The 15,049-nt window shown below is 44.4% G+C and overlaps 1 protein-coding gene across 1 annotated transcript in view; it reads right to left on the bottom strand.

Moving 5' to 3' along the window:
- The window catches only part of LOC146191210 (uncharacterized), a 227,000-nt gene extending 213,512 nt beyond the window's left edge, over window positions 1-13,488 (bottom strand). The window contains exon 1 of the mRNA XM_084599895.1: window positions 13,414-13,488. Within this exon, the coding sequence (XP_084456021.1) occupies window positions 13,414-13,488 (75 nt within the window). The remainder of the gene's footprint in view (window positions 1-13,413) is intronic.
- Window positions 13,489-15,049: the final 1,561 nt, after the last annotated feature.

The raw sequence follows: 15,049 nt of genomic DNA, 5'->3' as shown, positions 1-15,049 counted from the left end.
ACCGTTACCTACGCTTTGAAATCTCTTCAGGTATGATTTGGTCACTTAACATTAACACGATAATTAACAATGCTGATCACATGCTCGGTTATCTCCGTCGTAATTTTTCTTCCGCCCCTATATCTCTTAAACTTCTCTTGTACAAAACTGTCTTTAGTAAACTAGAATATGCTGCGTCCATCTGGGACCCTCATCGTGCTAGCCTGGTTCAAAATAACTCCGTTCGTTTCATCCTGCACAATTATCATCGTACCGCTAGTATATTACCAATGAAGCGCATTTTAAACCTCTCTTCATTGGTTTCTCGTCGTAAACTTTCGCGCATTGTTTTTTTTTTCTTTTCATGAAATATTTCACACTTGCCCCAAGATTCATACCGTACTCATTCCCCTGCCGTCGTGCATCTCTTCACGACTGGATCATGCTCACAAGGTTGGGACTTCTCTGTTCAGAATTAAAACATACTGCGCGTCTTTCATCCCTCATACCTACAAGAGCTGGAACCACCTCCCCGCACCGATCGCCAGCACTGAAGACATTGATCATTTCCGTACTGCAATAGCTAATATTGTATATGTGAATGACGAACTTGCCTGCATTATTTTTTTTTTTGTTATTACGTTTTGCAACCTCCACCCCTCTGTAATGTCCCTGGCATTGAGGGTAAAATAAATAAATTAAAAAAAAATAAATTTTATCCCTCCGCGGTGATTCATTGGCGCTCTGCTACTCGAACTCAAGGACGCTGATTAAATCCCGGCCGGTGCCCACGCACTGTGCGATGTCGGCACATATTGGAATGATTGCTTAGCCCCTGATAACCGAAATTTTTGCAGCACTCCCTGCCGGAGTCAGTTTACCTAATTTTCTTTTGTTCTCGCTGCAAAACTACCTCTTGCATGTAAGCATGTGGTTGCACCCAAACACCACCTGACCAAGGTTCATTTACAGAGCCCTGTGATTCGCACATCTAAGGTAAGAGACATGGGTACCAAACATCGGCATATTAAGTAAACTTATTCGGTGAGTTGCTTGGTCCCCACAGGACTAAAGCCGATGCTGATAATGATAACTTTGGTGGTAGTTGCGAGGATAGAAGACTTTCTAGAAATAGTTCTCATTACTTGTAATCTTCAGTACTGCATCCGCCGCACAAGAGTCCAAGCTTAGAATTGTACAGCGAGCCATAAGTCCAACGCGTTCTGTGCGAAAGTGTTTCTGTGAATCCTCTGCCAGCCAGCGCCAAAAATTGCACACAAAACAGAAAGGACGATTTGTGGCCTTATTTGAAAAACAACGGCAAGAAAGCACCGTCTATAGCTTTCATAGGAAGCCTTTGAGAATTTATTCAAATAATGCCCTTGGAGACTAAGGCTTTCTTATGAAGGTCAAGGTCGTTTCAAAACCTGAACCACGGCTTTTCTTCTTTCGCTTTTTTTTTTTTTTTTTTTATCAGTGCAACCATACTTACTCTTTTTCTTCCTAACTATTTTGTTATATTTTGCCGGTTTTCTCGTCTGTTAACGGTAAATAATGTCTCGGAGGTAATGGTGTCATTTATTCATTCTTCGTAAACAGCCTGTTCACCACTTCCCCACAGCCCTAAAGAAGCAAGAATGCCAGCTGCAAACTCTGACGCAGCACCTCTAACCCAAACGAAATGCTAATTAAAAATCAACAGCAAAATGTGTTACACGCGAAAAGGAGAAAACAAAATTCAGCTTCCTACAGCAAACCAAATGTCGCGTGTAACGTTACCAGGACCTGCGTTAATAAATGACGTTCGTAAGAAATAATTATTACTTCGATAAGTGATAATAAAGGCCTCGAACGAGAGGAATGAATAAAAATCTGCTCATTGCGAGACAGGCGCTCGTGCGCTTTCAAGCACTTTCCACAACCGGGCAAAGATAGCGCAGCCTTGCTGCCACGTAGCAGCCGCCGTCTACTTGGTGCCTCTGGGTCACGTCAGACGTAAATAACAAGGGCGACGAAATTAGAATCGATGGCATATTCAGACGTTCCTAATAGGCTATCGATTCCGGCGTTGTAACGGAAGCCGGGCATCGCGAGAACACGAGGCTTTGCCAAGAGTAAGCCTTTTCAGGACCTGAGTGGACGGACGCTCGCCTCCGATGCACGCCAAGAGAGCCCTCTCAGTGCGCTATAGAGAGTCGTTAATTTTAGCGGTTTGCGAAACTAACGAGTGAGTCGCGTTGCGTACATGTTTAATACTGTACTCTCCCCTGTACCTCATGCTTTCTACTTTCAACTAAAACAGTTCCTTTTCGAAAGACTTTCAGCATTCCTCATGCGATTATTTACTTGTTTCCGTTCTCACGACGCTACGGTTCAGCGGTTTCTGTTCCTTAATTATGTTTGAAGGAGCGCAGCAGAGTACGCCATGGAGTTGCGGCATTAGCTGCATCAGTGTAAAGGATGACGTGTCCATAAAACACCCTCTTTACAATCGGAAAGAATTATACCAAAATTTTGGAGAAAGCTCTAAGCTAATAAACTAAATAAAAACGAATTACGTCTTTTAAACTCTACTCGCTGGAAAGCTGAGGTATACGATGAGCCTCGATCCAACCTTAGCTCTAATCGCTTTAATTCAAACTTCCCTCAGCAAAAAAGAAAAAAAAAGAAAGAAAAAAGAATCTGCACCCGCAACATCTACACCTCGCTATAATGAACGCGCGAAAGACGCATTTCTCTGATCGCCATGGCGACCACAATCCACAATGCTTCTTTCTTACGATTAGTATTAGTACGCTCCATGTGCCAAAAGCCAAGGTTGTCCGTGAAGTGTCGTTTTCTCGGGGATTTTTTTGGCCGGAGCTAAATTTACCCGTTGGTGTTCGCGCTACGGCCAGGATGCGCAAGATTGCCTCTCACCGGCAATAAATACGTGATGAAGCTCATCCACGAAACGCGTTTCCTATTCCGCCCGCAGAACATTCATAATGGCAAGTACCGAAAGGGCGCCGGCCGTTAAATGAATAACACCTTTGGCAGTGATTCTACCAAATGTGAACGGACGGCTACCGCTCCGAGCCCTCTAGACAGTGCATTACCCGCCATTATCCGCCCCAACGATGGGTCGGCTAAACTAGTGATGAGATCGCTGTACTATTGATTACAGCTGTAGCGACGGCGAAGCGCAGTAAACAAAAGTATAAACTTGCAAAACGGTAGCAAAGGGGCGCGATTTTCGACCGGCATTGAATTGGATTCCCTCTAGATATTTTGATGCATCCTGTCAGCTCATTCCCCTCTGCTAAACCACAGTGAGCTCTGAGCAATCCTCTAAAGTTCATCGAAGTAATTTACGTCTCCGAACCGTTTTTATTATTGACAGGGCCTGAAGAGCCCTTCCTGCCTTTAGGTCACCAGCGGGTCCCTGAAATGGTGACCGGCGCTCGGCGTCGCAGGCGACGTCGTAACTCCCGGCGACTACGTACATGGCATCCAGAAATCGAAATTTTGCTCCCTGCTTAAGTAAGCAAGAGACAACACAAAGTGAAAGAACAAAAATTAGGAGCGGGAACAAAGGTTTTCACTTCCCGGCCGTAGAAATGATGTAGCCAGGAAATAATGTAGTACCTGTCATACGTCTTTACGCATCATATTCCTAAGTACAGCTAGAAGCAAAAGGAAAGAGAACACGGGAGCGCGTGGCCTCTACGATTTCAAATGCACTGTCACCGACAGTTGATAAGAATCAGTGGCAAAGACACATCCGAAGTAAGATTGGTCGGCTGCTCTTTCCGAGCATACCCTTGGTGCCACCCATTCTCGTCTCGATTTGGTGGCAGCGCTTTGGAAAGCGCCGAAGCCACGCGCTTCCATGTTCCATTTCATTTTGCTTCTAGCTGGACGTAGTTCTTGAAGAAGAGCAGCGCTCGTCGAAAATTATGTCGCCGGCATGCTTCCAGGACCAAACGGCCGCTTAAAGAGCATGTTTGCACTCTGCGTGGATGAGTGAAAACGTAGGCAGCACTCCCTTAGTTCCCATCAGTTAGGAGGTGTTCAGAAAACGTTTGGGGAACACTTAAGTTGCGCCTTTAAGGGCGCTATAAAGACAATTTCGAGTTAGTCTTTTGGTCGCGAGAATTATATCTACTTGCTTTATATTTTCTTACGAACTTTGAACAATGTTGCTGAGTCGTCAATGTTTCTATTAAATTTGGCTCATTTCGGCCTCTCTTTAATTTCACCGCAGAGAGTAGGAGAAGTAATAACAAAACCCATGCCTTCAAGGCAATAGCTGAGCGGCTTGCCTCACTATCGCTTACGGAGTAGTATGCGAAGCAATCTTGTGAACGTAGTCCGCTTGCCTCGGGAGTGTTATTTCGACGATATTCACTATGAGCTATTCACGGTTTTCTTAAAATATTATATCAGCCGTGTCCAAAAATATCGTTAATGCGTACTTTGGGAGTCTGCACAGGCTATGGTATTTTCACTGACCACCGCCGAAGCAAACAGTGCGCGCATACTTTTTTTGTTCATGACCTTAATGTTTGGCTGTTTTGTCTGCGACTAAAACTCTTAATCATAGAAACGCGAAGACAAAATTGAAAAGCGATTAACAAACTTTTCAAAATGCCCTTTAGTGCAGCCTTAAAGACATGAACGCCATCGTTAATGGCTTTGTCCGGGACTTCTCCAGCGCATCCTGTTTCGTTCGCATGCACTTTGGTAGTCAGGTAGCCACTCATCCCCTATTTACGCATCTGTGGTCCCGTGCATACTCAATAGGATGCAGTCGTAAAATACCACGTGAAGTGCAAGACCACCCTAAGCAGATATAAAGGCATCTTTTTCAAAACTGTGCAAATGTACTGCTAGAATCAATATGAGAGGGAACACGAGAGCGCGTGTTCTTCGCATTTGACATAGCGCTACTACCAGTAGAAGACGAGAATGAAAGGGAGGGGGCAACAGGGCAGGCTCAGAAAGAACAGGCGACGAAGCTTTTTTTTTTTTTTTTTTCTAATCCAGACGTTTGCCATCAGGCATTGTGAAAAAGGGAGCGGGAAGTAGCAGAAAGAAGAAGGGGTGTAAGCTGGTATCTCTTAAATATTCAGAGAGGTTAGCGATGAACTGATTATGTAGTGTCTACTTGCGGTAGTCACAGTCAAGGTCCCACCGAAGGCCTACTTTCCTTACGTAGCACTGTCTCACGAATGTCGTAGCTGGGCAGGTCCACAGCAGATGCTTCACATCGCACTTTGCATGCTTACTTTGCATGCGCCTTTAGCGCTGATTCTTATCACCTGTAGGTGGCAGCGCTGTGCAAAGCGTGGATGCCACGCGCTCTCCTATTTCCTCTCATATTGATTTCAGATGTAGGTACGTACTTTCGTGGCCTATGGGTAACGCGCCGGACTCGGGATGCAAGGTTACGGAGTTTGATTCGAGAACTGCAGTAAACAAGGACGTGTCAAAGGGTCTCGTGACGTCACAAAACATCCCGACCAATCGGTGCTGGACCATGTCGCCCGCCGACTATCAGAAACATGCCATACATTTTTTTTTTTTTTTTCTGTTGGACAGCGTCGATGGCAAGGTTTTTATAGGACGAGAACATTAACTCTGCAGAGTTAAAATGAAATTTATCAGCAGAGAAGGACGATACAGGATACACAATTAACTATAAACGGCACGCCACAACTGTATATTTAGGTTTTCCTTTTTACTGAGACGACCTGCGACGAAGTAATGAATGCTGAGGATGAAACGTATCCTATTTTGAGCACTCGCGCACAGTCCTGCTTTTGACAGATTAAACAACCCAGATTCCTCCCGGAGCACAAATGAACCGTGGGTTGCCCATCGCCATGCAGCCGTTATTATTAGGGCAGTCATTACTGCACAAGCAAAAGTTTCAGATCACATCCACCGCGACGTTGGCTGTTAATACGATTACGTAAAACGGCATATAAGTGTCGACACAGTGGCCTGCCAGCAGGGGAGATTACTTCGTTTCGTAATCAGCTGAAAACCATCAGAGATTCTTTTAAATTATATAGACGGCGAAAGAAATGACTCGAGAGTGCACTTGTGTCGTGTGGTTAGCATTACAAATTTAACAACGTGAAATAACGCTCAGTCTGACCATTGTATGTGTTGTTTTTTTCACCTGCAATGTAATAATTCAATATGGCGCCCTTCGTTGGAAATAAAAGCGTGAGAACAATGATAGGCAGGCTTGAAACTAAGTGATACTACTGATAGTGTTCAGTAAACATTTTTGGTAATAATTATTGTGAACCAACCTAATTCACCATTAAAAACCTTTTATCGATTATGATAAACGTTGTTGACACGTAAAACGCACGTTGCAACCAAAAATTTGCAGTGTAATAAGCACTAGGAAGTATGATGTTTTGGTAGGATCAATTTAACGTAAAAGTGCTGGCTACAGCTTTTGACGTGCACTATTACTCTGGCACTAAAAATGTTCGGCGACCTGGGTTCTCCGAAATCTCCGAGAACCGGCTGCCATAGTTAGCATGTAGCAAAAGGGAGAAAGAGGAATCCCCTCTCCCCATCTAATGGAAGAGGAAGCCAGAAGATTACTGCCGCGGGAGGGACACAAAATAGTGATTATACTTCGAAGGAGAAGGCACTGAAGCGGGCCGAGGAATACGCAGCCTGAGGGGGGTTGGAGGCAACCTTGCGAGTGGTTACCATGTAAGGTGGACGCGGATGACATCATCGAGCTGAGAAGAGAAGCCGAATTATCAGAGCTTCGCGACAGTGCCAGATGTCACTATTTCGTTACAGTGATTTTTGCGAGCCTCCACTGACAGTGTAACAATGCTCCATAGTGGCTCTCACGGAAGCGAGACCTTGAACAAGCGGCGTGCATTGCGCCGAATGCACGTGCAAAGCCCTGCCAGCTGAACAGCAGAGCCTTCGAACAGCGCATCAATAGCGGAGGGGACATCCTGCTCTTGGAAGAAAGCACGTACTATAAGCATGCAAATGTGAAAAGCTACAAGGAGACTAAGCGTATGCAAATAAATGTGCGTGGTGTCGTTTAATAGAGGGTCTTAGGCGCATATGCACAATGAAGCCCAACTCAACACAAGAAGCATTCCCGTCGGAACAGCTCAGCGGCCGGCTGCAAATTATTTCTATTTCATAAACATCTACTACATTTTTTTACCAAAATCATTGGCTTAAACTATACGAACTGCATGTTGTAAGCACGTATTAGTAAAATCTTACTGTGAATGTAGCCACCTTACAGTCAGACCTTTTATTGCGGCGGGCTCTGTTCTCCCGCTGTAAATACAAGGTTTCTGGAGAATTATTCAGCTGTTTAAACCCTCGTCAACACAGGAAGTAATACTACTAATAAATTTCTGGACTTCAACTTTTTATAGCCGTCTAATCATAGACTGTTGGTCAGGTTCAGCTTTTGGCGCTCTTAATGTTAAGGCTCTGGTTAGAGATTAGAAATGCTGTTTTCACCTCGTTGTACATGGTATTAGCACATGGTTATGGCTTCCCAACAACAGCATAAGAAGTGACAACCATCCTACACGCTAGCCAGCCTCTGCAATCTTCAAGACAAGGCTCCATGCATCATTGGCTCGAAAACAAAATTGAGCGAAGATATTTCAAAATCACATGTCACAATCTACTCATTTGTCTGGTACAATTTCGTCTCATTTCTGCTCAAGTTTGTTCCTGCCCTCGTTCTTCATACACGCAACTGCAAGTCAAGTCAAGGACGTCAGATATATGGCTTAAGTAAGTGAATAATTGGGCCCACTCTGACGGATGGTAAACGAACCTGACATGGAAAACGTTGCAGATGCTACGCAAACTTGTGCTCCGATCAAACAGTGACCGTCTAAGTGACGGCTATAGTACTGTGGCTGGCATGCTGACTGTTCCAGCAAGCAGCAACAATTAAAAAAAAAAAACACTTCGATAACACCATCGAGAGGTTATGGTCCTGTTCTCCAACATTAGTGAGAATATTGAAATCAAACAGTGCATTTAATATTATTAGGTGCTCCCTGTTGAAAGAAAATCTTTTATTTCTGTTACTTTGTCTGCGGCGTTCTTGCTGAGCTTTCCTTTTAAAGCAAACATTGAAAGCGGTCGAGCGATAGTACGCATACTATTTACCCCATACACAGCATCTCTTTTACTTGTGAGCACGAACAACGAAGAGATTGATCGAATGTGCAAAACTTCGCTTTCGGGCCGTCCATCACAATTGCGCAAAGCTCGAAATTTCGCCAACCTGTATGTGATTTCAAGCGAATGCGCTCGCTTGCGGCTCAGCTTCCAACTACATGCTGTGCCTTTCTCTCAGAAGCCAGGTTTCAAAGCATCGACAGTGTATGCGCGCGTAGAAGCCCATTCACTATGCGGTGTATTATAGATAACAAAAAGGCTTCTTTTTTTTTTTTTTTAAGTGAACAAGAAGCAAATTGAGGGGCTTTTTTTCTCCGGAACAATTTTTCTTAGCCCAATGGAGAGGAAGAATGCAGTCTCTCGAAATGCTGCTTGTAGTCGTGGGCACTATATATATACGTTCTTCGGCGACGGACGTCGTATTTCCACATCCGGTTGACACCTCAGAGATTGCAGCGAGAGTGTCAGACAAGACGCATCAAAAGTCGCGACCGCTGTTTCATGAAACATGTATTCGCCCTGCAGCGAGCGTGCGGACGCGTCTAGAATTTCATGCGCTAGCGCTACAATTCGTATGAGCGGTAATAGAGGCGAGTGAACTGCGCCAGCATGGCAACAAATCTCGATTCTGAAAGCGTCGCCGCTCGGAGCGCGCAGAGGTTTCTCATTCGTGTCGCATTTTGCGAACAGTTGCGGCGAAGCTGGGCTTTGAATAAACAATATTTCGAGAAAACAAAGACTTGAGCAAGAACATCAAGTTTGTAGATTTATAAGCAGGTCGATATGCAGTTTTGATGGGACACAAATTTCTTTTTTTTTCTTGACTTGCACACTTTGACAAAAATAGTCGTTGTATTCTAAGCTGATAGTTGTTTTTGGGAATCCTGAAGTGTCAGCTTCTTCTACGTTACCGGGTATATTAAAGAAAAAGGGGGGTTAGACAAAAAGTAGCAAAAGGAAACTTGCTGCAAGACTCAAATCCACGCATAGAATATTATTGGATAGATGTGTCAGCATTTTTGACGTTTATTTAAACAAATAAGTACTGGGGCCATATTTTGAATTGGTTCCCCAGCTTAATAAGCATTATTTCGTCCTTCTATATTGGTAGACTTGGTTATTGCCAGTGTCACAGACTGAACTCATTAATGACGAAATCACGTAAGGATTGACCCAGGAATAGAAAGAATACAAAAAATGACTGTGGCGAATTTCTCAGCGAATGTTTTCCAGCGTCATTGTGTTACATCCATGTGATGTAAAGGCTCATAGCTAACGGGTGAAGTTATTCCGTAGGTTATACTTCCGGTGATACTAGGTAATGCAGCCCCAATATGGTTTTTACAGAAGACAACTGCTGAATGCAAAACAAAAAAAGTTGTCGACGATTACGTTACTTGCTAATGCAAAATTTGAGCGCAGCTCATCAGCTGTTTCACCTTTTCGATAGATTGAGGCAAAAATTTCGAGTAAGACACGTATGTACAATTAAAGACAACTTTTTTTTTTAATTTTTCACACGTATTCCGTCAAGAAACACTCCACTAACAGTTCTTGGCTGTCCTGAGAGAAGCTTTGTGGTCGGAGAAATGAAGAGAGCAATTAAGTTATCGGGAGGTTGCGGGAGGCAGCGCGTGGGCCCATAGGAACGTTGCGCGATGAACAGATAGCAGCGACTGACTGAAGCCGCTGAAGCCGCCAGCGAGTGAAGAGAACGTGACACTGCTTTTCGGCTTGGGATGCACACACCGTGATCCGCTGATAGCGAGCCGGCGTTTCGGACACCGGAGCGCACCCTCGCTGCCACGCAAGAAGAGGGGGGGGGAGGGGGGATAAGCAGCGGCGAAGGGGAGAGCGCGCGCAGCAATCAGATAACACGCGCGGTCGGCGCCACGCAAGGAGAGGGGGGCTGAAAGGGGGGCGGAACTGGTTACGAGGCCTACGCCGACGCGAAAGACGGCGCCAAAGAGCTGCGCTCTAAACATATTTGGAAACACCCGAAAATCGCTCTGCTTTACAACCTGATGTGGGTTTATATACAGGAGAACATAAAACTGGGTTCTGAGTTGTTTTTTTTTTCGTGTTTTCGCGAGATTGTAAGCCTTTATCAATGACTATCGCATTAGCCAACCGACAGAAGAAGTACTGGCATTTTTTTTTTGTCAGTTTCATTTTTCCAAGGTCCTCGCTGTCACTGTTATTAAACCACACATTGCTCGTAGTCTCGGCCTTCAGGCAAGTAAAGGAGAGACTTGTTCTGCAGCCAGGCTATTATCACATGTTCGAAGCCACAGTGTTTACCGCAATGTGTTTCCTGACTGTCGACACAAAGAAGGGTGGGTAGGAAAAAAAAAGGCAATTAGGTTCCCCACGTTGAGTTCAAACATTTCTCTGCAGTCGTTAGTTTCCTTTTTCGCGAGCGCCCACTGTATTCCAATGCAGTGCTTCTAAATATCTTGACTCAATCCTCAGTGCAGTCAAACCCACTATCTCGATTTCGTGCCTCTAGTACTTTTTCTGAGCTGGTATATAAAATTTAGTTTCTTTCCATATGGTCTGTTTTCGTGTTTGTGACTTGGGTGCTATACGTCCATCCTGGAGCTAAAAGAACATATTTACAGTCATACAGGCGCAAAACAATTCGACGGTCAGATTCAAACAACGTTACGCTCATAATACTCTCAGATGTGATGTCCAGCGGACGAGCTTGTGCAATACAGCCAGTGACGAAATTAAGTGCATGTTACCAGGCAATCCTTTAAAGCACGTTGTTTATCAGAAGAGGAAATTTATGCAAAAGTACATTCTCTATCAAGGAAGCACCGTGACACTGCAGGAAAGAATGTGAGATTGCTCTCTGCTGAGCGTTGCTCGGTTAGCTTGGTTCAATGCTGTAGATCAGCAGCACTTTCGTGTTTCTCTCCAACTGGCACATTCCTTAAACGCAGCCTGCGTCTCTTTCGAAACTGAATTTTATTTCTGAATCCACTAGCTCCCTCTTCTCTTCCCTTGATACAGTAATTGTGGTCAACGACTTGCCGTGTGAGTGTGCCAGAAGTATAAGTCTTCTCATTGCCCTGAAGACAGAATGTTGGACTCTACACCCTTATTCAATAAGCTAGTGCTACAATTAGGATCCGGCCACCGTGCGCTTTTAATTTCGGAAGGAAAACGAAACTAGCGGTGTTGGCACCTCTGTTCTAATGTTCCTCGTAATTCGTAATAGCTTTCTGAGCTGGATGTATATATAGGTCTTGCTTAGGCGTAAGCTACATCGCTGACGCTGCTGTCGAAAACAATCCTGTCCTAAGCAATCAAACATGCAAATATAATAAGGACAGACATGAACCACAAGCTGCGCATGATGGCAGGGAAGCGTCCATGAAACAGCATTAAAAACAACATTCTTATACAGTCTGAAAAACTTCTGTGCTGAAGTTCGTTCGTTTCAGAACATCTATTTCGGACCTTGCTACTGTCGTCTCAATTAATACTAGATCAAAGCCACCGTTAATGAGGATGTAGCGTGTCCCGTCGTGCAGAATAAAGTAGACCGAATTCGTGCAATCGAGATATGGCGTGTCTCGAGCCGATATTGCGCAGTCATTGTTGTATTGATGACAGTCTGGCGATGGCGTTTAATTTAAAAAAACTATTTTCTTGCTCTACTGTGTTGTCTATTGAGTTCGCCAACAATTACGTTGTCCCTCTAGCAGCTGCGCTACATGAGCATCAATGACCACTGTCGCAACAAATAGCCATTTTTGTTCTCCTATTTGAGGCTCCGTGCTGATTTAACTATCCGAAGAAACTTTCGAAATACGAACCATAATTTTAGCACGACATTTGGTGCAAGAAAACGCAAAGCTCAAACAGGGCGTGACGGCCAAGTTTTAGCAGCACAAACACACACAGTTGCTCGGCAGGGCTTGCGCCATGGCTTAATCGACACGCTTCACGAATCCATGCTATAATTGGCAGGGGAAAAAATATCTGCTTAGTTGTAGCTGTTTGTGGAGAACACTGCTGCATTTCGCGATCCCCATAGTTCGGACTGCTTAACTTACTTCGGTAAATTACGAATACCGCAGGGAAATGATGCCGAAAGTACACGCTTCATCCTGAGTTCTGTTCGAATTGCATCTGTGACACTCCTCGAGTGACTACAACGTCAAGGTTGACGTGAATCTCAGTGCCTACATTTACCAGTAAAGGAGCCCGAAACCTGCTTCTTCTCTATTATTTCGCCCATATTTCGAGCTACAAACTTTTAACTTTAACTGCAGTCCTTTTCACGTGATTAACAACAGGAATTGTCGCTATGAGTAGGAAAACATTATGCCTTAGTAGCATGAACACTCAAAGAACGTAAAGCAGCGTCGGTTAGAAGCCACTGTGCACTATTAGCAAAAACTAAATGTTAGGGAAAGTTGCACGGCAGTCCCTCAATATTGACCACAACCCCGCCACAAAAGATATTTGCAGTCGAGTTTGATGAAAGCGAAGAGCAAAAATATCTGCCAGTTGAAATTTCGGAGTTGGACTGAAGGATCCACTACGTTTGAAAACAGCACGAGCACCCCAATGCTCTATACTCTTCAAATTACGACTCTATACGTGGGGTTCGTGCAGAATGTCATTAATAATTATTGACCAGAAAAAAAAAGAAATACCTCCGTATATTCGAGATTTTACAAATTTTCTGCATGCTTAATGTGTAAAAGATACTCTGAAGACCACATGTGGCATTTGTTCATAGAGGCGACCGAGTCTGGCTCTTAACGAAAAGATTAATGTCAGTCCCTGGTACCTCTAAACAACAAGATTGTTTAATTTTATAAATCTGCACATGCGGCACAAAGAATGACATTAGCCAGTTACTAAACCTCAGTGCAGTATTCAGTACGCCTTAGTGTATAGGAAACCTGAAACTCCACAACGTATTTGTCAATTTCATAAGCGCTTAAGTTTATAGTCAGGATATAGTTGAAGACCAAATTATGACTTCAGAATTGATGTCACCAACTACATTTTTCTAATTGCACACCTTATTCGGAAAACATGTGCATCCTCTCTCAGGATCACGAATCGGAAAGGTCTCTACTCTTAGACCTCGGATAGAATATCTGGTCACACTACAGTGACGTGCTTCGACTCGATCGTAACACGATGACAGTATTGAACACATAGTTAGCGGAAAATTGTTTTCATTTTAGTTATTTTATAGCCATAACCTGTGGCACTCACCAAAGTGTAGATGCCACATGCCACGCTCCCACTGCGCAGTGTCTTCCAGCAACAGCATGATTTGAGGATAGCCATCGTCCAACGTGCGTCGAGCGATCAGTGAAGCCCAGCCGCACTGTGAGAACGAACGAGTCAAACACTTTTCCAAGCACAGTCACCCTTCTGGGCCCCAGGCTTCGCACAACCACCGGCGGCTGGCGCGCCGCATGCTTCGACGCGCGTCCCGCGCAAAGCGTTCATTAAAGCAAGCACGACTATCGAGCGAGACGGCGAGCTCGCGACTGTCCGACGGGTCACAGTAAACTCCACTGAGCTCAAACTCAGAGCACACGTGAGCCCGCACTCTCCGGCCGCCAATTCGAGGGAAAGAATATAGGGAGAAACTGGAAGAAAGGGGAACGATCCCTTCTTCCTGACTCTCTCTCGTCGGCCTCATCTGCGCACGCGTTGTGCGCTTCCCCTCAGTGGTGGCGCCACGAAACGGAACGGGGGAAATCGCCACCGGTGTAGGGAGCGAACGAAGCAGAAATCCCCAGCTCTTGCTCTCAGTCCCTCTCCGCTCTCTCATCTCCCTGATTATTTCTCTACGTCTTTGCTTCTTTCATTTTCCTTTCAATCATTTTGTCTACTCACGTTCTCAACGCTCTGCTTAGTCCTCCATTTATTCTTTTTTTTTTATATAACAACAACTTTTATTTTTTCCGTAACCCACGTGCGGTAAACAGAGAAAATTATCACAATGTTTCTTTTTAGTCCACTTCGATCCTTCCTTTTCGCCTTAGTCTGTTTACATCTGTTCGAGAGCAAAACGGTGTTGTCCCGAAGTGAGACTTCGTCGAAATGAAGCCGAAATTACATTACGGAAAAATACTGTTCGCTCGGTACTCAACTGTGTGTTATGGTGGGTCTTGGAAGGAACAACTTTACACTCTTAGCAAGCCCTTGGCAGCCACCCTTCTCTTTTGAAGGAAACGAAAATGTGGAGATCTCGTTATGTTACAAGAAAGGATAAAATTCGAGTGGCCGTCAAAATCACACTGAAACTCACTTGCTAGAGGTTACTGGTAGTCTTAGAACGGCAATCAGCTTTCGGCTTCGGCAGAACCGAAGCTAAGTGCTCTCCGAGCAACAGTATACATCACCAGCCTAACAATGCTTACACAGCAGTGGCTAATGGCACCAAGAACAAATCACTGGGCTTCTTGGACAAGCTATTTAGCAAGCGCACCGGTGCCGTGTCTCTTGCACTTAGGGTTAGATTTTAGTCCCGCTGCGATTTTCAAAAGCACCCTGAACTCCTGAGTGCAGGAAGCAGAGGCTCCAGTAGAAAAAAAAAAAAAAAAAAAAAAAGAAACAAATCTCACTAGCTAAACTTTATAAGCATGCTGTCGGAGTGTTTTGCCGTCCAAACAAAACTAAATTAGCCCTTTGCGGAACTTTCTAAAATATATAGCTGTGAGTGTTTTGAGAACTATCTGGAAATCCTCAATGTAAAATGACAGTGAAATGAGCGTGCGCGAAAGCCCTGGTACGAACGTTATGCCTTATTATATCTGAAGCTGCTTACATGCAATGGCGGCTCTGAATCGACTGTCCAGTGTGCATATGCGGTATATGACAATTATGAAGATAATCG

This window comes from Amblyomma maculatum, chromosome 4, assembly GCF_055883805.1.
Source record: "Amblyomma maculatum isolate TAMU_Amacu chromosome 4, ASM5588380v1, whole genome shotgun sequence".
NCBI classification, from domain to species: Eukaryota; Metazoa; Arthropoda; class Arachnida; order Ixodida; family Ixodidae; genus Amblyomma; species Amblyomma maculatum.
Note: the sequence above shows the minus strand (reverse complement) of the source record. Positions and strands in the feature narration are given on the sequence as shown.